Raw genomic sequence first — 23,630 nt, forward strand, 5'->3', positions numbered from 1 at the left:
ATTTGGGGACTTATTACAGCATTTCCATTGAACACCTCCATCTGTCTACAACAGATTTGTCTTTCTTTACTCAGAACACCAGGACAATCTCCCCTGTACCCTCCTTGATTTGGTGGGGTTATTTCTAGTCACTTCATGGAGCAAAGAGTTCTTTGAGACTGTCACTGTGTAAAGTAGTTGATACGAACTCCCTACCAGAAGGCCAAGGCTGTGTCTTTTTTTTTTTTTTTGCAGAGACAGGCATTTTATTCAAAAATATATTATTTCAAGTAAATGATTTCAAAAGCAATTTAATCTTTAGGACAAAGAATTGTGGGAATGGTAAAATAATTTAATACTTCCAAATTATTAGTGCCACTATCCTAATAATCCTAATAATGCTCATGTGTGTCTTTTAACCCTATGTTAAAACCACAGTTCCCAGGGGCTGTACTGATAGCTGATAGCCCATGTGCCTGACAGTGTTTCAGTTCCTCTTCAGATGTGACATCAAGGAATTTGTTTATTTCCTTCAAACTTGGTTAAGTATGAAGACATTTTTAATATTCTTTTCAATTAGCATTTTTATGCTTTGGAAAGGGAATGCAACTAGCTTAGTTTACTGTGTTGTTGGAAGTTATTTGTTCCAACTTATCGAACTATAGAATTTTAGAGCTACGTAGAACATTAGAGATATTTTCTTCAGTGAATTACAATTTCGATTTATTTATATATCACCAGGTACCAGATAAGTTGGCATTTGAAAAAATGACCTGTTTTTTTTCTATCCATATAGATTCTAAAATCCCTTAGAGATCCAATTCAATTTTGCACTTGACAAGCATCTCCAGTGTAGTAGGTTGTTGAATACAAAAAGAAGTATAAATTATGGTCTTTGATCTCAAGGGTCTCATATTTTAATATGGGTCCCAAATGTGAACAGATAATTGCCAAATGATGTAGTAAGTCTATTATTAGAAGTATGAATGGAATGCTTTGGTAGTTGAGGCTTTTCATGCAGCATGGGAAAGACTGAGATGACTGGAGATGTTACTGGTGGAGTTTAAAGGATTTGTGTGTGTGTGTGTGTGTGTGTGTGTGTGTGTGTGTGTGTGTGTGTGTGTATCTGTGGGGCTGGTGGTGGTAGTATGGACATTCCAGACAGAGGGAAAGAGACTGCTGATGCCAGAAACAAATAGTGCTGATAGTGATAATGTAGGAGTCAATGATATAGTCCCAAGGACTTCTATAGTCATGGGTCATGTAAGTTCAGGGCAACAAATAGTTGTTGATGTCAACTTTGTTGAAACTATCTGCCACCAAATATCATGTCCAGAATGTAAACATGGCAGTGATTGTGTGTTCTTTCTTATTTTACTGTTGAGAATATTAAATAATCATAATTTGAATGGTTAAAAAACTCATTTAAAAAAGTAAGCCTAAATGTATCAAGTTTTAAGAAAGATCAAATGCAAAATTGTGATTGGTTGGCTACTATTATCTTCTCACACAGCTCTCCTCAATACCCTTCTCACACAGCTCTCCTCAGTACCCAGGTCTTCATCTTCCCCTACTGCCCTACCAATTCATTCAAATCATATCCCCACCCCTCATCCTTCTCTGCTTTCAAACTTTCAAACTTAGAACTTGGAACCACTCCTTCCAAGTGATCATCAGTACCACGTTAGGACTATGAAGTCAGATAAGTCACCAAAGGTTGCAGGAAAGGACAGGAGGACTTAATAATATTTCTCTTACCATGGCACATGATGACCTCAAAATACTATTAGGAAAACGGTGGTAAAATTTTATTATTCTCAAACATTTTTTCTTTGTATATGATGTAGGGGTCACAGAATGATATAATCACTAGTTATGTCAATGTCTTACATCTAATAGGTATTTAAAACATATTTGGTGAATGACTAAATACAATTCAATTAAAGCAAAACAAATAAAATGTCACAGCCTCTGGGACAACTTGCAATCCACATGCAAGAATGAGGTTGGATACATATCCCATGTCATACATAAACATTAAATCAAAGACCTTGTGAGGGATTAATGGGGAATGACTGCTAATAGTTACAGGATTCTTTTTTGGAGAATAAAAATGTTCTGGAATTAGACAGTAGTGATGATGATTCTGAATATACTAAAAACCACTGAATTGTATGTTTTAAAAGGATGAATTTTATGGTATGTAAATTGTATCTCAATAAAAAAGTAGATGTAAAAAACAAAACAAAACAAATAGCAACAATAAAACCAGAGCCAGAGAGTTGAATTGAAGCTCTTATGGAAATGTTCTACACTGAAGAGGAATATAAGTTAAAGAGGAAAAACAACAACGTAGTTGTTGTTCCTAACACTGAAGAGGAATATAAGTTAAAGAGGAAAAACAACAACACTGTTTAGTTAAAATTTAAGTCAAGAAAGGAACTATAATTCAATAATTCTAAGATACGTATTTTTTCACATTTCTGAAATGGGAATGCATCTTATAATTGATGGTGTTTCCAGTTGATTTGGTTGCATTTTTTTTCTTTATGGTTCATAAAATTGTGGTATGTGTGAGATTCAGTGAAGTAGAGTACTTAATTTTTAGAATAATGTGGCAGAGGTTGCTGGTTATCCTTCAATATGTGTTCTCCTCTTCCCACACAGTAATAAATTTTAATAATGTTTAATGAAGTTTTTAAATAATTAAAACTTTAAAAAATAATAATACAATTTTTTACCTGGGTAAATGACCTCCCAGCCAAAGATTATATTCCCAGTTTCCCTTATAACTAGGTGTAGCCACATGTCTAAGTTCTGGCTGATGTTATATAAGCAGAAATAATATGTGCAACTTCTGGTTTGTGCCCTTAAAGAGAAAGAGCATTCTCTTCCTTCTCTTTCTTATTTGTTCCATTCCCGATTTCTTTCCTTCCCCCCAACACCTCCCTCCTCCTTCATTCCCTTCCTTCCAAATGGCATATATGATGGTATGAGCTGAGCAGCCATCTTGATCCATGAGATAGAAACCATGTATTGAGGGTGGTAAAACAATGCGAAGATACCTCAGTTCTTAATGATTATGAAATCAGTATACTAGCCCTAGACTCATTATGCAGACTTTTATGTGAGAAATACAGTTCTAGTTTGTTTAAGTCAGTCTTATTTTGGGTTTCTCTGACATAGGAGCTGAACAAATGTTCTATCTAATGTGAATGGTTTCTGACTTCATTTTTCTGGAAGTAAATTATTTATTACTTTTTTCAGTGGGCTAAATTCTTCTCCTAAACAAACCACACACACATACACACGCACGCACGCACGCACGCACATGATCTGTCTGGGCCAAAATGAATTGCCAAATATAGCTTTTACTTACAAGGAATACATTGAGAATAGCTTTTTGATTTTCACTATCATAGAAAGATGATTTCAACCCCCATTCAGTCTATGTTTCTAAATAATACCTTTGTTAGGACTGTCTGTTCGGTGCAATGGGAGACAGCTTTTTCAGTGCAACTGAGATTTCTTGATAATGCTAAATCTGCCTTGTCAGCTGAATTCCTCTGGCTTTGTGTTGCACTGTGGTAAAAATACATGATCGGATTTCACTGTTAAGGAAATTCTTTCAGCAATACATGTACAGTCAAGTTTGTTGCCTGGATGGTTGAACATGTGGGTTATGAGATTAAAAAAAATGTTTCATGACAAAACTTTATGAAAATGCAACAATCTGGAAGTCTAGCTCTGTCTCAGAGTGGTGAGGCTGTGAAGAGGTGGGCTGTTGGGGGCTGATATCACTCTATCCTTTTCACAGGCACAGTCACAGTCTTGGTTCTTCATATTTGAGGAGATGGGACGGTGAGGAGACCTGTTGGCTTGATCTTATTAATGCCACCGTCTAGAATGCAGATTCTTGGATATTTCATCTTCACAAGATGAGCTGCAAACTGAAAAGATAAAAAAGGCCAAATTTATAGAAGATATACAAAATCTATTTCTACAAACCCATTTTTTCCCCAAGCTGTGAAGGACAAAACTACTTTAATAATACTATTACTGTCACTGTTGTATCAATGAATCATTAACTGGGTTTTCAATATAAATCAAATCACCATTTAACATGTTGACAGCTTCTTTACGCTATGAAATAAATGTGTCTCTTTACTTCTCTTTTAAACTTGTTGGAATAGGCAATAAATATACATGGTAATTATTCAAATAGTACAAAAGGTATACCATGAGATATAAATTCCTCCTACCTCTCTTCTCAGTTTCCCTCTCCAGAGGTCATTAATATTACTGTTTTTCATGTATCCTTCCAGTGATAGTTAAAACATTCTCAAATCTATATTGAACAACTTTTGTTTTAAAGATTTTATTTATTTGACAGAGAGAGAGCATAAGCAGGGGGAGCAGCAGAGGGAGAGGGAGAAGCAGGCTCTCCCCTGGGCAGGGAACCCGATGCAGGGCTCGATTCCAGGACTCCAGGATCATGACCGGGGCTGAAGGCAGATGCCCAACCAACTGAGCCCCCCAGGCGCCCCTATACTGAATAATTTTTGATATTTCTGTCTATTTATTAGTTATTTCAATTCTTGTATAATGTCCCAGAGAGGGCCCATAAACTTGTAACGTGTTTCTGGAGCAACTTCAATCAACAGTTTGAGACCATAAACTTGGAATGAATTTGAAGGATTGATCTAAGAGGTCTTCTAGATGGCTAGCAAAATAGGACTTTGAAAAGTTAACAAGACATACATACACCTTCTGACTTGGCCCATGTCTGCCTATCCAGGATCACTGGTTATCTTTCTCCATTCCTTTGACCTTATGATAAAGCAGTCCTGAGCTGCTTGTCAATCCCGATAGAAATGAGATCACTTTAGGATTCAGAGCATTTTGGTTGTGCAGGTTGCCCTTTGTTGGGAACATGCACCATTTCCCACCAGCTCCTGGATTCCCTTTAGTTCCTCCTCAAAAGCCCCCCACCTACCCCCACCTGCCTAATTTCTACTTATTTCCCCACTCAGGCAATTTCTTCTCTACATGCTAAGTCTCCATTACAAACCCCTCTTCTTAGCCCCTAAAGTTCCTTGGGCAAATCTCTGTCTTTTGCCTAGTGTGTTTATTTAAATTGCTCATTTAAGAGCCTGCTTCCTCTACCAAACTGTAAACTCCCCTAGGACAGTGAACCTGTTCTGTTTCTTTTTATCCCTAGTGCCTGGCACATGGCAGGGGCTCAATATATGCTTGTTGGACTGAACTACACCAAGACATAGGACATATAACCCGGGCAAAGGATGAAGGAAAGAAGGACTGTCTTGGACTCTGGCTTTCTATTTCCATTCCCTCCCCTTGGTGGTATTCTCTTCTTCCTCCTTGAGTACTTATGCCTTCACGTTCTTTTCAATTACTTTGTCATAACCTGACCTCAGATCCCTCAAGAAAAAAGAATACCTGCTGACAGTGCTATTGGGAGTATTTGAAGCTTAACAGTTGGGGAAGTCTCAAGCAAGCAATCTAGACTTTATGGTCCAAAGGCTGAATGTTTTGGTCAGGATAAGTTCAAGGCCTCAACCCCAAAGATTCTGCTTTATTGATCTGGGGCTCAAGAATGTGTTTTTGTTGTGGTGGTGGTGGTTGTTTTAAACAAACACCACTAGATGATTCTACAGCAGGTAGTCCGAGTACAATATTTTTTTTTTCCCGAGTACAATATTTTGAAACATACCACCTACAGCCAACAAGATAGAGGTATCAGTAAGTAGGTGGAATAGATATTGCTTTAACAATCTTCAAAACTACTCACAGAAATGGATCTTAATACTGCTGATGCCACTGATTTTTTCCATCATTCCCTGCAGTGCTTCAATAGATTCAATGGCTATTAACATTTCAGATCCTATACTCTTTTAGCCACCTGAAAGTATCTTTAATAGTAATTAATACTGAAGAAAAACAGTGCATCTGTATTTCAAAAGATATCAAGTGAGCTAGACTGCTACTGTGAGCTGGTCTTCATGCTGTTCTTGCTTATTTCTCGGTCCATAAGAGCAGAGGTGCTAGATTCATCTGCTCTGAGTCAAGTGCAGGCAGCACAGTCCCTGGTACCATATGATTACCGAAACATCTTTGCTTCATTCTCCCACATGTAGCAATACAATTAACATGTAAGCTGGAACTCTGAGATAAACATACCATTATTGAAAAAAATCTTGTGGATAAGCAGTCTTAGCATTCAGTACTTTCAAAACACTGTGGAAGTCAGAAAGCAAGAAAGGAAGGACTTACTACTGTACATTTAACTTAATCTCTCTGAAACTACACTGTAGAGCTAGAAAGAGTTCCCATGGTTATTTTAAGGAGGGACATGACAACTAGGCTGCTGTTGAGCTGGAAATGGTAAAGGCAAAGCAGACAGAACAGAGCACTTTGGAACAATTAGGATGTTGCTGTGTGGGAGGTCTAAGAAAAGTAGAAGCAGAATACAAGGAGATAGCAAATGTTTTGGTGCCTTGAAAAGCAAGGCTGTGCTTAAGTAAAGAAAAAGTGCCAACGTTGAGTTTTCAGGTTAGGATTGTGAGTTCTGCTCTGCTTGTGGCTGCAATTACCCGTGTTAAATGGTGGGCCTAACAGTGAAGGCATGACTGCATCTTTTCCACTCCTACCATGGCAGCGGTTCCTCTTCATTCATTCATTCATCCATCAAACATTTTAGTGAGCACCTACTGAGTACCAGGCACTGTTGCAGTTTTTGCAGTGCTTATAGATCAGTGGAGGAGATAGTGACAAACAACATCAAGTAGTAGGGTGATTACACAAGTAGAAGTTTGGGGTACCTCTGAATTTAACAGGGCTTAAGGGAGATGTTCCCCCCTCCCCATCCCTCTTTTATTGATGCCTGAAGGGAATGGGAAGCCAGATGTGATGGCCACAATTGTGGATTGGATGCTGTTCTCTGTGGGTATAGTCTGACGGGTTAGGGAGGAAGGAAAGGGCTGTGAATGTCCAGGGGTGGTTTCCACTGTGTGAACAAAGCACGTCGCTCACGGAGAAGACAGGTGGTGGAACAGAGGAGAACCAGGCATGTAGAGTTCAGGGTTTCACCCATCTTTTACTCTTCATCTGGCTTTGGCAGCTTTAGGGTGTTAACATACAGGGTACTGGACTTTGGTGATTAAGGATCTAGAGTAGCCTGCAACTGCAGCTTTGGGAGAGGCCTGACATCAAACAGAAATCACAAACCTAGACTCACTGAGCAATATCCTTGGCAGAAGTGGCAGGATGTCATATTGGACCAGTGGTTATGGAGCCGTCAGACTCATCTGGGTGCTTTTATTAAACAGTGATACCCAGACCCACTGGAGATCAGTAATAAGTAGAATTTTGGGGGGATATAGCTCCCACATCGGGTTTTTTTTATTTGCTTGTTTGTTTTGAAGGCTCCTAGGTGATTCTATTGTGTACCCAGCATTGAGAATAATTTTACTAGATAATGGGATTCATTTGTTGGTCAGGTTTGTCTGCGATCTCAAACTGCAATTTTAATAGGTATAGTTCTGTGGGGAGAGCAAGTCACTTTGCACTAAAAAGGCTGTCATGTTTGTAGGGCTGGAATTTATGAGACCAAATCCCACATGGAGAGAATGGGGTTCTTCCAACTGCACAACCAGCTGAGATCTATAGGTCAACATCTCATGTGGAGCTGGCAGGATCTGGTATTTGCTGGGATAGGATTTGGGGACTCAAGATGACAGGGGCAGCTGCATTTCTTGTGGGAAGTACTTTCACTTGGGAAAGGCAAAGCTCTTGCATTTTTGTCATTCCTCTGGTTAGTAGAATCTGGTGGTGCTTTTCATTTCTAGGGCTTAGGTAGGCACTGTCTGAAAGTGGCAGGCTCTTGTGGGTGGCACTCCATTTTGTTTTCTCTTTCATCTTAGCTTGGACCAAGAGGCTGGCACGTTTGTCCAGTGGAAGTCAAGATCTATGATAGGAGGAGAATGTGTGGAGGAAAGGGATATATGGGTAAGATTTAAGAGAAGCAGAGAACAGGACCACGTTTTTTCTCACCGGGTGTCCTAGGTCACAGGCTTGGGTAGAACCCACAGGCAGCTAAGAAAATTTGGCTTCTGCAATATTCTGAAAGGAGCACATTGCAGGACAATTAACTTTCTTGATGGGAATCTTTGGCCTTGTGAGCTTAAAGTTTGTATTGGGAACTGGACAATTGCCATTAATTGACTAACACTCTGGTGAAGTTCAAATGGAGGTCCTCTTCTCTCTTCCGTTTTATTTGTCCATTCCTTTCCCTCCCTAAATTTGGGATATGGAAATATTACTTTTGGTTGGACATAGAACTGAATAAGGGAACTGGCAAATTATTCTGTAATGCATAGCTGTAGTAATTTCGTTTTCTTGGTTTTATGGATGTGAGGCTGATGCCGTATTAGTCCTATGTACCCTCTTGACCGCTGCGATTCTGAAAATATGGGGTCCATTTAACATTTCTGGCACTGTGTGGTTGGGGCTGGACTGATACTTCACACAAATTATGCACCTATTTCTAAGTTTGGCTGGACAACTCAACTCAGTGCGAGATGAGATAAGATGAGAAACAGAATATGGGATGATTTCTACATCTAGAGTACAGTGTGGCCTTGGGTTAAAAATAGCCCAAGTGCTGTCTTGTCCTGATTATTTAAGAAATTCTCAGGTCATTAATAAATTTTGAGGTCTTGATCATTTGAAGGGGTCATCTCAGTGCTCCCAGTTAGAAACATGAAAGCTATGACAAGGAGTACTAGGAAAAGGTAGGAATGATTTATCTAACATGCCACTGATCTTTTCCCTTGATTATATGGTCCAGTATAACTTTGAAATGTCATTTTTGTTTCAATCCTTGTTATGTTCCTTCTGTAACTGAGATAAGTGCTCTGCCTTCTGCTAGACTTCTGTATTTAGATATTTTATAATTAACACATAAACGTTTATTTTCTTAAAAGTACTACAGAAGTTTACTTTCTTAAATAAACTACTAAGGAAACTCTTGTGTGCTTTTAGTAGGAATGTATATTGGTTTGGCCGTATGGAAAACAGTGTGGAGGTTCCTTAAAAAACTAAAAATAGAACTACCATATGATCAAGCAAACCCATTTCTAAGTATGTATCCAATACTTCGTAAGGTGTAAAACTGGTTTTCACAGTAATAACATCTAATAACAATTAGGCAGTGGCTACCTTACACTCTTATTTGACTCACAGAAGTAAAGTCTGCAGCACGGCAAAACCAAGAAGGTGAACGTAATGTCAACAATCATTTTACACCTTACCATAGGCACTGGTGACAGGTAAGGAGCAGAACCGTTAATTCCAGGGTATTAATATAGAATGTTATATACTGTAAAATGGTTAGTTACGCAATAAGAAAAAAATGGGAACATGTACATAAACAATCATTATATGGTCTAGGATTTATCAAATTAATTAAATTTCTTAAATCCATGTTTATTTTTTAAGGATAGCTATCTTAATGGTATCTGGGATATTCACAATCCATACTGTGTTGTACATTAGTCTCTGAGACTAGGAAATTTGGTAGTGTAAAGATTGTATCTTAAAAAAACATTTTTAATAGTTTGTGTTATATAAGGGGATATATAAATAATTGTAGTTTTTTCCTAAATAGTTGTAGTTTTCTTGTTTTAATTTTCTCTTGCCTCTATAGTTTGTCTCCATCTCATCTCTTCCCATTCTCTCTCTCTTTACCTTTTTTATTAAGAAAAATGTCAAAAATATATATAAAAATAGACAAGAATGGTATAATGAGCCCATAGGTACCCAAAACCCAGTTTCAATAATTACAACTCAGACAATTTCATTTGTTCCTTCCACCCACTTCTCTTGACCACATCCATTATTTTGATGTAAATCTCATATATCATTTAGTACATAAATATGTATCTTTGAAATAAAAATCCTTAAAAAATATAACCACAGTATCATTATCACACCTAGAAAATATTAACAATCCTTTAATTATTTAGTAAGTGTTCAAATTTCCAATTACTTCATAAATGTCATCTTTTCATCCATTCATCCATCCATCTATCCATCTGTCACCCACTTACCTATATTTACAATCTGTTTCTTTGCATCAGGATCCAAACAAGGTTCACACATTGTGACTGAAGGATGGCTTTTAAGTCTCCTGTAATCTATATATTTGTTCTATCTCTTCATTTCTTTGCAGAAAGCCTATTCTCTCTTGCATCTACTCCAATCAGACTTTTGTCTCCATCACTCCCCTAAAATACTCTTAAAAAGGTCAGCAATAATCTCCACTTTGTCACACTGCTAACCAATTTTTAAGACTCACTTTGAATCTAACTTGACCCATCAGCATCATCTGACACATTTGATTATACTTTCCTCTTTTCAAAACTCTTAGCTCAGGTCATGATCTCAGGGCAGTGAGATAAAGCCCCGTGTTGGGCTCTGTGCTTAGCCGGTGGTCTGCTTGAGATTCTCTCTCTCTCTCCCTCTCCCTTTGCCCCTCCCCCTGCTTGTGCTCTTTCTCTGTCTAAAATAAATAAACAAATCTTTTAAAAAAATTTTCTGAAGGCCCATGATATCTCAGCATACTATAAGTCAGTGCAACTTCTATTTCATTATTTGTTTTGTTGAAATCCCAGTAAAAGATTTTCCCCCCTTACATGTCAAAATGGTGTTTTCCTTCCTTCCTCTTCCATTTTCCTTTGATCTCTTGTTTTCTTTGTTGATTTCCTCTACCAATCACGTGCACTAAAGCAACTTTTAAAAAAAAATTTATAGCTAGTTTATAATGGAGACAATGGATTTTTACAAGTTCCTGAAACAAATTTAAGTTATATATTTTAATGGTTATTTGGCAATCTGTTGTTGATCCCATCACCTGGAATTTGTCTTCCATTCTGGAATAATGCATTTATAAGCTATTAAATTTAATTATAAGAAAGAAAACCCTACTTTTTTTCTGTATTGTACAATACTAAGTGCTTACTTCATAAGTGGAAGGATTCTATGTGTATACACATTTTGCTTTAACTCTCTGAATTCTAGTCTGAACCTCTAAATCCTTAATTGATGTTTTTATACTCATGTCACATTAGCACTTCAAACTCAGTGTGTCCAAAGTTCATCACAGTCCCTCCAAATCTACTTTCCCCTTTTTTTTAAAAAAGATTTTATTTATTTATTTGACAGAGAGAGACACAGCGAGAGAGGGAACACAAGCAGGGGGAGTGGGAGAGGGAGAAGCAGGCTTCCCGCGGAGCAGGGAGCCCGATGCGGGGCTCGATACCAGGACCCTGGGATCATGACCTGAGCCGAAGGCAGACACTTAACGACTGGGCCACCCAGGTGCCCCCCCAAATCTACTTTCCTAAAGGTATCAGCAACCTCTCCAAAAACCCAATCTGGAAATTTTAAGGTTATCTTTGACTTTTTTTTTTTTTAATTTAAATTCCATTAGCCAAGGTATATTTTTGACTTTTGACTTTGGCTCCATGTTCATTTAGGCACAAAGCTATTACAGTTCTCTCTGTGACTGTCTTGGATTCATTCCTTCTTTTCCATTCCTCTGCTCCTACTCCATTTTAGATCCTAATTACTCTTGAATTAGTTCCTAAATGGTTCTTGTGCTTTTAGTTTTTCCTTTTCCATTTGCCTGGCACTCTGCTGCCTACACAGAGGAATATGGAGGCCCTCAGGAAATCTTGAGACCCCTAACACTGTTGTGTAGAGACTTTTTCCTTCCTAAGGGGGATTACCCTTAGGCAAGGTGACTCAAGATCTGTGGATCCTTTCCAAGGAACAGCTTGCTTCTCTATAGTCAGGAAGGACAACATAAAGTACCCAAAAGTCCTTACTGAAAATTTCATTTTGATAATATTAAGTCTAAAATTTCTTTGCATTTTAAGGACAAAAGAAATTCTTCATTTTAGATTTATGCTTGCTCATTCTTTATATAAGTACATGCATTTATTTATATATAAATTAAAGATTAATGAGAAGATTGTCTCTTAGTGTCCTGCATAAAGTAAGAGAAGATAGTGACAGAATGTTACCAGATGCCTTGAATCACGTAATAAAAGCAGTAAGGCCATTTCCCCAATGTCCTTTTGAAAGTTGCAGGGCTTTGGCTATCAGTCTCAGACAAACTCCTGTTTCCTTTTCTCCACAGCCATGAGAGCTTTGCTAAATGGGGGCTTAGAAACTATTTAGACAGCGGGAGATTGCAAGCTTGAGATAAGATCAGCATAAAGGTAGAATCTGGGAAGAACCTAGCATTGGAACAGCCTGGAAATATAGGGAGTGAAATTCTTTAACTGGTCTCTGGTTTTTGGTGTTTAAAAATTTCTATTTTATTGGGATCAAGGGCAAAGGAGAGGGAAGACACTAAAAGTATTTTGCCAATGACTTTCTAAAATGCAGCTGTTAGTATCACTTTCCTTTTTAAAACCTTTAATAGTGCCCCACTGCTACTGTAAACTCCTCAGTATAGCATTCAAGGCCATCTATTTCCAGACTCTTCTCCTCGCTTTCCAGCTTGTCTGTAGCTAAAATGCTCTTCAAAGAAGCTCTGTGTTTTCCAATCAGCATGTGCTATTTCCTTTGCCTGGAATGTTCCTTCCTGACTATGGCTCTCCTCCCAATACATTTCCTTACTGAAATTCTACTCATAATTTCAAGGTCTGTTATCATCTTCTCCCATGAAGCTTTGGGGGCTCTTCATTTAACTGGAAGAAATTTCTTTCTTCTTATCGATTTTCTAAACATTTTATTTTTTTAAAGATTTTATTTATTTATTCATGAGAGACAGAGAGAGAGAGAGAGGCAGAGGGAGAAGCAGGCTCCCAAGGAGCAGGGAGCCCGATGCGGGACTCAATCCCAGGACTCCGGGATCACGACCTGAGCCGAAGGCAGACGCCCAACCATCCGAGCCACCCAGGCGCCCTCTTATTGATTTTCTAGAACTTTAATTATAAATTTCACACAGCACATATTATATTCTGCTTTGAGTTTTAATTGGTTGTATCTTCCTAACTAGATTGTAAGTTTTTTGAGGGCAAGGGACTTTGTCTTTCTCCTTTCTGTTTCCTCATAATAGTTTCCATTATGTAAGCACTAATGTTTGTTGTCATGAATTAAACTAGTGGCTATTAGTATTTTTTCTTTTGCCTTCCTCTTTTCACTAATTTCTGCAAATCTGAAGTCTACAGCAAACTATTATTTTTCATGTGTTCATTCATTAACTTAGTCATTAATTCAAACATCAAATAATTTATTGAGTGCTTTCTACTTCAAAGGCATGATGCCAGGAGCCAGGGGTACAACAATGAATATAATATAATCCTCGTCCTCAATGAGCTTGGAGTTTAGTTGGAGATGCAGAGAAGTGAAGAGGCAATTAAAATACATTTGATAAATGCTATATGAGCCATGATTTATGGTTGTTCAAATTGTGCATTGCATAAGAGAACCTGAAAAAGGGGTAAGTGGAGCATGAAATGTAGTCCATCCTCTCCTTTCCAGACTTTGTGCCCTTACACGGTGCTGTGTCCCACTAAAGGAAGGATGGGTTTTTATCTAATGCACACAGAAATTCTATATATGTTAGTGGTCCCAATGTCATTATAAAACTAAAAGATATTTTATGAGCACTTGGGAAAGGTACTTAGTCCTAGACTTGATGAGTTAAGAAAGAATTCCTTATATAAACAGTGTTTTAAGACACATGGGAATTACCCAGGTGAACAGAAGTGGGAAGAATGCTCCAAATAGAGAGAAGTACAAAAAGACAGTATATAGGAACTACAAGTAGTTAATTGTGACTGGAATCTAAGAGGCTGAGGGAAGAGCAGTGAGGGATGAACTTGGAAAACAAAGCAGAGTTTGGATCATGAAGGGCCTTATAGATGGTGAGTAGGATTTGAATTTTATTTTGAAGGCACAGAAAGTCACAGAGGCATTTTGACAATGATCTGATTTATATTTCAAAAAGCTCACCTTAATTATGGGGTAAAACTGGGGGGGAAAGGGATTGCAGGCAGGGACACTGGAAGTTGTGGTAAGTCAGGCATGAGGTACTGGTGATCCGAGTTAAGACAGGTGGGTTGGAGAGATGAGAGAATTCCAGACCTAGCTAGCAGGGTGATAACACAAATAATAATTTTCTATATAATTTGTTGTCACTAGTCAAGAATGTGAGATAATTCACTATTTCATTCATACAGACTGGGTGGTATGGAGAAAAGTATAGGAACTTTGTAGTTAGCATAGAGTTTGAGTCAGGGTTCTGCCACTGGTTAGCTATGGAATCTTGGGTAGGTCACTTAGCTTTTTTGGCCTTAGTGTCCTCACCTGTTAAATATGTAATAATAATACACTTGAATAGTATATTTATAGTGTTGTTGGGAGGATTAAAGTAGATATCATATGTATAAGTGCTTGATTCATAGTAAATACTATAAGCTAGTTTCCTTCTTTCCTCTCTTCCTCTTTCCCCTATTGATCCATTAATAGGAAAGCCATTTACAACATGTCACAATTGTACAGATTTAAACTTAAATAGCATATTTGTCCTCAAATGGAATGTAAGGTAGGGTTTACAGTGTTTATGATGAACTGTTTATAATAGAGCAGTAATGTATACTAGTAACTCTACTGTTTACTGGGTTACATATGCTTTTAGCAATTATATGAAGGCTATGGATCTATTCTTTTTCAAAAAATGACACATTTGTATAACATTTTACAGGTAATTTTAATTAGTTCAAAGACTTTCTAAAACTCATGATGGACTCTTGGTTTAGAAGTTTTCCTTTATACTAATCTATTTATTTTTAATTTATGATAGTTGATAGTGTTTATCCATATGGCAACTGGGATCTAGTGTTTATCCATATGGCAATTGGGATCTTCCTCTAGATTTACAGATTAGGTTTAACAACAGCTTATACTTCCAAACAAGCCCTCTTAGGAATGCTATGTGGAATGTTTTTTGAAGTTGATATTAAGAAAATAGGAGAAAACATTTTTAGACATGACATAAAAGTTTTTTTTGAAAACAGTTCTTATTCTAATAGAAAAAAGCATACTGACTCATATTAGAGGATAAGCCTCTTCTGATAAAATTCCATCATCCAATACCATCATGAATCAGGAGCTCTAATGAACCCTGTGATACATTTTCCTTTAATCTGTGATATTTGGGACCAGAATTTTAGCAACAATCATTTATCAACTTATGTTTACACTAGACAACCAAGAACAGTAAACCCATACTGTGTCTCCCCCACTGGCCATATTACACACAGTATACTATGCTCTGAAAAGAATGTATACAATAAAAACTGAGATTCAAAACAGTTAGGGCTATGATGGATCATAGCCAAGTTCCAACCTCTGTAGGTCAAGCGGGAGGGCAACTATGGTTAGTTTGTTATTCAGCCACGAACATTCCTGTGGTAAGGAGTAATTAATTAAATGGTGGGCTGTGGAGGGCAGGGTGGATACGTAGAATAACACATACTGAGACAAGATAACTTTCATCTTGTCATGAATATAGGTGCCAGAGATCACAAAATTCAGATGATGACTTCGCAGTTTTTCCTGAAAATTGGAAATGAGTTCCCCTGTCTTTTTAAAAACTGCTTGTACACATAATACATCCAGTAAAGATGTTTATAAAACAAAGTCTGGTTAGGTGTTTTAAGGCTCTCTTTACTACAACTCCCACACTGCTTTTTACTTCACAAAACCTTTGAAAAGCTATGAGAACAGGGACTCTACAGGGCAGGTTGTAGCTGGGTGGTCTTTTAAAATAAGTTATCCTCCATCATTTAACAAATGCAGAGCTGTACAGAAGATGTTTCACTGTCACTTGTAAGCCTCATATTATGTCTAGTGTGTTCAAGCCACATTAATATCTAAAATGTTTCCTTATAATCTGATATAAACCCACAGACCAAAACATTTGACAAGAAGGCAAAGAATAAGCCAGGAAGAAAGCCAAGTTTAACCACAGCCAGTGCTTATGGGTCTAACAAGACCAAGAAAGAATTCCTTGCATATTTGGAACTCATAAAAGAGATTCACTTCCCATTCTTTACCAAAATGCTTAAGGCAAAATTATAAAGAAGGCTAATACATTTTCTGACAGGTAAGAGATCTCATACAAAGTGGTTTAAAAGTATTATATTAATCTTGGGGCGCCTGGGTGGCTCAGTTGGTTAAGGGACTGCTTTCAGCTCAGGTCATGATCCCAGGAACCTGGGATCGAGCCCCACATCAGGCTCCCTGCTCGGCGGGAAGCCTGCTTCTCCCTCTCCCAGTCACCCTGCTTGTGTTCCCTCTCTTGCTGTCTCTCTCTTTCATCTGTCAATTAAATAAATAAACAAAATCTTAAAAAAAAAGTAAAAGTATTATATTAATCTGAAGGACTAGGTAGATATTATCTGGAGCCAGAGAAGTTTCCTATGGGGACAACACATGCTGAATTGGCTCAAAGTTTTTTCAGAGTTACCTGGTCCCCTCTGAGCACTCTTGCCATGGGCTGAGAGTGTGGAAGCCTCCCATTACTGCAGTACAGACTGATTTCCAACCTAACATCCCCAAACCAAATAGCACTGGCCTGCAGGGGAGGGTGAATAAACACAAGTGGACTACTATCTTATTTAAAAAAATAACTAATGGCATGCTTTTCTATTAGGAATCTGATTATCTGCAGTTGATAACAGATGCCATATTGTAAATTTAATTCCTACATGCTGTGTGTAGAAAGTATCAGGCACTCACACTGTTCAGTCATAGAACCTCCACAAAAATCATCTCTTGTCTAAGTTTCGGAATCAACTGTTATTCAGAAATATATGTTTGGCTCTTTTCTATTTTGTTTTGTTTTGTTTTAAAGGAGAAAATAATAGCAATAATAGCACACATGGCTTATTATTGCCACTGGCTCTTATATTCTCAGATGAATATTTCTTTTGATAACAAAAGGAAAGCACTGATTTTATGCCAAGAGTATACCATTTTAAGGGAAACACAAGATGTTCCTAATATTTTCCAAAGGGTTGACAAGACAAAGTGAAATGCAAAGATTCCTTTGATTTCTCTCTTAGATAACCTTTTGAATGTGGTACACTGGCAGGAATGAAATTTTAGTGGTTTTATAACCACAAAATATAATCCGGATGGGGTGATTATTTATAAAGTCTTATGCATTTCAGTGACTAACACAGTAATATGATATTTACAGTTTTTCTTAAGGACTTATTAAAGGTAGAGAAACACCAACTTTCATTTTGTTCTGGTCCATGTTGTTGGCCATTTTCTAGTCCGACAGCCATTACTAGCTCTAGAGTTGGGTCTCACTACCTTCTTTCCCCACAGGGGAGAAAAAAAATAAACAGTAACACATTAAAACATGCCACAGTGCTATTAATATTCTCCTTAAACATTATAATTTACCTCTGGGAAAGAGATGTATGCATGATGGTATTTTGTTCAGCAGAGATACCTGAGAGTTTGACCTTAGGTTGGGAGTGGGGTAGTACAAAGGTTGCTGTATCAAAACAACCCATACATTTCTCCTTAGGTAGTATTCGATTAATGTTAAAAATCAAAATTTTCTTTAATCTGAGTAATCTGCTCAAGGATATAACAATGCTCCCTCTTTGGGTTCATTTAATCTGTAATTTGAATGGTGGAGTTATCTCTGCCTTCCCCTATTGATCTGAATATATACAGATTTATACACGAGCTCTCTGAGATTAATTCAGCACATTCCAGTTTTGTAAGAGGTATCTTTTATGGTACTTTCTGTACAGATCATGCTGGCATGTTTTCCTTCAATGCCCAAGAAATCTAATTCCGGTTTAGCAATCAAAGATGCAGTTTCTCATGTGAGTTTTAAAAAGATGATTATCTCTGCAGTGAGACAAAAATGAGACCTTGCCATCTTTTTCATTTCAAATGTCACACGAAGCCTGAGTTGCTTTACCCTTGTTTTGATAGAGAGGACTTCCTACTCCCATTAACCCTACCAACATATACAGTCTGTATTTGTTTGGCTTGTCAAATTAAACTTAGTCACACAGCAGCAAGCATCAGCACAAAATCTGACCCACCCTTGGAGCAGCAGTACACAGTTCCGAGACTCAGGACTCCACTCACTTGAGACTACCTGGCATTCCTTGATGCTGCCATGACATTGTTCTCAGAATATCTGGATGTGCTTGATTATATAATAGCTCACTGCTTTATTTAACCTGTACTATAAGGTGAATTAAAGATTACCTGACAAGTGAGATTCAGTAGTACTTAATACAGAGAAGCCCTATGTGGTACCCTAATTAAACTAAGATCTTTGTAGTCCTCCTTTTTTGCCCTGTTCAGGGGAAAAGCAGTATTTTAGCTAGCTAAGAAACGGCAGATCCTAAAGCCTTCCTGGTGTATTTAAGGTGGTAGCTAGGCCAAATACAAGAGCCTTATGAAGTGGTAATTACAAAGAAACCAATAAATTGCTAATCAATTGTAATTACAGGAAATAGTTAATGAATACATAAGTAAAATGGGATCATATATCTTCCAATTATAGTTAGTCAGGTACACAAATAAGCTGTAATTCTCAGATCTGTTTTGCCTTCTCCTATGTAATTTTAGATAATATATTCAATACACTTGGCCATTATAGAGTAAATCCGTCATATTTGTATTACAAGAGACACTCTGGTCCTCATTTGTATGTCAAATGGGTGATTTTGATACTGTCACACACTAGATAAGTGGCTCATTTTTTTTCTTTCTTGTAGTTGCTCAGTGATATTTTGCTACTTGTTAAATGAAATATGAGAGCCTTTTTATTAAGCTATAGTCTATTTTACTTACTATTTTTATTTGTTAGATTTTCAGTCTAGCTCTTTTACTAGATCTTAACAGGAGATGTAAAACTGGAAAAATTACAATCAGCATCTACTGTTTTGTAAGTAAAAAATCCCCTAGTCCAAATATGGGTTTGACATAAAAACCATAAACTTTTGCAAAGATAATTTGTAACTTCTATAACTAGAATTGGCACCTCTGCTTCCTTTTCACAGCATTCAACTCGGGCTCTCTTAATCTTTTCAAAATAGGACTCTGCCAGCTGCAGGGCACTGATTTCAACTTAGAAGAAAATCTGTTACTTGCTTGGAAATTACTGTGTTTGTGTGTGTGTATGTTAATACTTACAAGGGAAAAAGATGAGCCCTGATCAGAAGAGCTCTTATGAAAGAATCTCCACTACTGTTTGACCAGAAACTGTAGGGCTCAGATGAACTGTGGACAGGATAGTCTGAACATATCAAACCCTAGAACTTTCTAAAAATTGCTATTTTAACCATTTTTAAGTGTACAATTCAGTGGCATTAGGTACATTCACTGTCACCACTAGTTATTTCCAAAATTTCTTATCATCTCAAATAGAACTCTGTACCCATTAAGAAAAACTCCCCTTCTCTCCTCTCTCAGCCCTTAAGAACACTAATTTACTTTCTGTCTCCATGAATTTGCCTATTCTAGATGGTTCATTTAAGTGGAATCAAAGAATATTTGTCCTTTTGTGTTTGGCTTATTCCAGCTTAATATGATGTTTTTACAGTTCATCCATGTTGTAGCATGTATCAGAACTTCATTCCTTTTTAAGGCTGAATAATATTATACTATATGTATATACCACATTCTGTTTATTCATTCATCTGTTGATAGATACTTGGGTTGTTTCCACCTTTTGGCTATAATGGTGCTATAAACACTGGCATACAAGTTATGTATCTGAGCTCTTGTTTTCTATTCTATTCTATTTCTGTTCTTTTGGGTATCTACATAACAATGGAATTGCTGGTCGTAATGTAATACTACATTTATGTTTTGAAGGAACTGCCAAACTGTTAAACTGATTTCTATAGAAGTTGCATCATTTTACGTTCCTACCAGCCTTGAGCCAGAATTTCTTTTTAATTTCTCCATATCCTTGCCAACAGCTGGGTGTGAAGTGGTATCTCATTGTGGTTTTGATTTGCATTTCACTAAAGACTAATGATGTCAACTATCTTTTCTTGGGCTTATTGGTCATTTGCATTTCACCCCTAGAGCCAAAGGGATTAGGGGCTGGAAAAAGAGCAGTTAGAGAATGTTTTCTGGAGATAAGTGTTAACCTTCAGTAGAGGAATACAGCAAACCTGAGATAATTTTTGAGGAAAGAATACATGGGGATAAATATCCTTGACTCTTTTCCTCCCATTACTTGTCAGAATTCCCCATTAGCTCAACAACTAGAAGCCAGAGAACATGGAAGCCAGCCTCCTAAGGCAGACAGCAGAGTGAAGAAGCGTGGAGAATGGATCTAGAATGAAAGGCGGAGCAAATGGAAGCTATCCACAACCATAGATACATAGAATTCCAGTAAACAGATTTTAAATTGAGATGCTTCCAACTTACATGGGTGGTGGTGGAGAAGCATTAGTAAAGTCATACAGATATGTACAGCAGATAAAAAGATGATGGAACAGCATAAGCAAATAAATATCTGAAGTTCTTTTAAGTCCCATGGTGAGAAAAATTATTAAGATACATTCCTATACAAATACTTCATTTGTTTCTCAAAAATAATTTCCTGATGTTGGATTGAAACATGAATAGCTGAACATACAATATGTTCAGTCATTGTTGTCTACAGGCACTAATGACCATGCAGTTTGAAGAAGGAATTTTTCATGAAATAGTACCTGGTTTCTGATAAGGAAGACATTGGCTAATTTATTCATAATGTGATGGCTCTTCATTTATTACTTTTATTATCATATATTGTTATTTCATCTGAATATTCATGCTTCCAGATTTCCTTCATATTTTGAACTTTTAAATTTATTTGCACTATGACAGACTATAGAATTTCATAGTGTTTTGCATATAACAAATGACAAATGCTTTATAATTGATTATTTAATGAAATAAATTAGTTATCTATTTATTTATATATCTGTTTTAACCTTTATGGTAAAATTAGAACACAATTCTAGAGATTAGTACATTGAGTAGGATGCTTGAAAACATTTGGCATATTTAAGAAGATTAAATCACACAGGGTCTATTATTAGATAACCATCTTCCAAATGGTGAATGCTTTATAAAAATAGAGGCTTAAGCTTGTTAGCCTGAACAGCATAAAAGTTTATTTCAGGTCTTGGTTTCATACACTGGGAAGAACTACTGGGATCAGTAAAAAGTCAGAATAAGCCTACTGAAAAAACAAACATACAAAAAACAGGACCAATGGCAGCATTCAGACTCAAAAGCCTTAAGAATTTACTGAGTTAAGGGGATGGCCTGTAGAGTTCATATGGACTCATGTTTCAATTCTGGCTCTCAGACAGGCAAATTAAAGTTTGAGTCTAAGTTTTTCTCATATGTAAAATGCATAGAATAATGCCTCCCTCATAGAAGAATGTTGAGAAGAATGAAATAACATATGAAAAGTACTTGCTACTTACAAAGACCAGTCAATAACTGGGATTATTATCATTGTAAGGATTTCTTCCTAAGGCTGTCTATTACTTGGAACCCAGAAATATGTGCTTTTCAAAAGTATTTCTGTGGCTGGAATGTATTGATATGCATTATAATTGAAAATCGATATTTTTCATTGGAATGCTATGGCAATATAGTTTAATGTAGCAGCAGCATAAATGGTAGTAGTAAAATAAGAATAGTAATTATTGTCTAACAGCGTACATAAAAACAATTTAGACACCATGACTTTAGTTCTAAAATGTCCTCTTTTACTTAAAATTGCACGTTTGTCATTTTGTATACTGACTTTCTCTGAAATAGGTGTATTTAAATTGTTCCCTGTTAGATGCCAGATATAATTATATAAAAGAGGGGGTGAGTGAGATATGACATAACTAATATCCACTCAGATACTTCTTTAGTATGTTCAGTTAAGCTTCCTCATCAAGGCTGACCTTCATTTAGTGTCAAAAACCATTGTTACCATTAGCCCTGTACTTCTGAGACAAGGATTACTAGATGCTTAAAATGGTCTATGACCAAAAGTTTTAAAGTTCTCATCTGACTAGATTTCTAGATTATTCAGTATATATAGACATTAAAGAATATACATATTAGAGGGGGAATACTTTATCTCCACTGCTGATTTCTTTGAGAAATAATTTTTCTAAGTATATTCCTAACTTTCTTTTTGTCCCTCTATTCACTCTGCCTAGAGTAGTGGAGGACTGATTCATTTGATTGGTAAATTTGGGAAGGCTCTGCCTTGCCCTTCTTCCTTTTGGGAATAAGCTACCTGCATGGAGCAAACTACCTCTGGTACTTTTCCAGGAGCAGATTCTTCCTTCCCTTTAGAAAAAGGGACTGTCCTGGTTCAATGTTGCCTACATCTGGATATGTTCAACCAATCCTGGGGGATTTGTGAGCAAGCTCCATTTGGCTCTCGTCTTAAACTATATTCTCCAACTTGTCTTTTATAAAAAATAAGTGATATTTTTGATCTCTATAAGCTACTCTTTGTTTTATTTTCAGTTTGCTAAGAACATGGTCAGGGAAGAGGGAAGACATTTTACTTTTTCATATACTCCTTGTATCTGAAAGTTAGCCTGGTGATGGGTATTGAGGAGGGCACATTCTGCATGGAGCACTGGGTGTTATGAACAAACAATGAATCATGGAACAGTACACCAAAACAAATTATGTAATATATGGTGATTAACATAACAATAAAAAATACTAAGGAAAAACTAATGATGTAATGTATAGTGATTAACATAACTATAAAAAATTAAAAAAAAAAAAAGCTTTGAGCCTATAGTAAACAAAATCCCCAGATCCAATAAATTCTATCATGATCAGCTTTCAGAGTCCCCAATCAAGCCCCGGTGTGCTTCTCCCATGGAAGGTATTGAAGCTACTTCTGTGCAATTTCAGAAAGAAGTTCAAAAACAAAAACAAAAACAAGAAAACATCTTAGGTTATCATTTGGATCTTTCTAAGTTTACTGCTGATCTTCATGTTGCACACCGAGGAAAAAGCGTTAATTCTTTTACTGGGAAAAGGTGAACAAACTCTTCAGTTTAAGAATATAGTCAGAACTTCAAAGCTCATTTGATTTGTGACCAACTCCTGAAGAAATATACTCTTAGACAAACCATTATGATAGACAGGTAGATAACACATCATTATGTGCATATGATGTTTCTAAGTACACTTACCTCTGCTGTGTGCTTTGTCACATGCCCCACGATGACAATGACCTTCCCTTTGAAGCTCTGGAGCACAGCAGTGAAAGGGCCCTGGGTAAGCTCTCCTTCGGTAGTGAAGGCAGCACTAAATGGAATGTTGATGCTTCCTGAAATATGACCCCGAATAAAACTGAGAAGATTAAGGAAAAATTATTTGTGTGTAGACTTGAGTGTGTGAGGGAAACTCACAGAGGGAATCGATTCACAGAAGATAGTACATTAAAATCAAATACAAACAGAAACCAGATTTAAAAATTCCCTGAGCAGGGAAAACTAGTTTAGTCATACAAGCAAAGTTTAGTTTGGCTT

General features: G+C 36.9%; 1 protein-coding gene across 1 annotated transcript in view; it reads right to left on the reverse strand.

Moving 5' to 3' along the window:
- Positions 1-215: 215 nt before the first annotated feature.
- TBCK (TBC1 domain containing kinase) overlaps positions 216-23,630 on the reverse strand; it is a 245,762-nt gene continuing 222,347 nt past the window's right edge. The window contains exons 25-26 of the mRNA XM_073892082.1: positions 23,292-23,451; positions 216-3,929 (exon numbers count right to left, since the gene is read on the reverse strand). Coding sequence (XP_073748183.1) covers positions 3,819-3,929; positions 23,292-23,451 — 271 coding nt within the window. The 3' untranslated portion in view covers positions 216-3,818. The remainder of the gene's footprint in view (positions 3,930-23,291; positions 23,452-23,630) is intronic.

Source organism: Callorhinus ursinus, unplaced genomic scaffold (assembly GCF_003265705.2).
Source record: "Callorhinus ursinus isolate GAN/ISIS: 27379988/994484 unplaced genomic scaffold, GSC_fseal_2.0 scaffold4, whole genome shotgun sequence".
Taxonomy (NCBI): domain Eukaryota; kingdom Metazoa; phylum Chordata; class Mammalia; order Carnivora; family Otariidae; genus Callorhinus; species Callorhinus ursinus.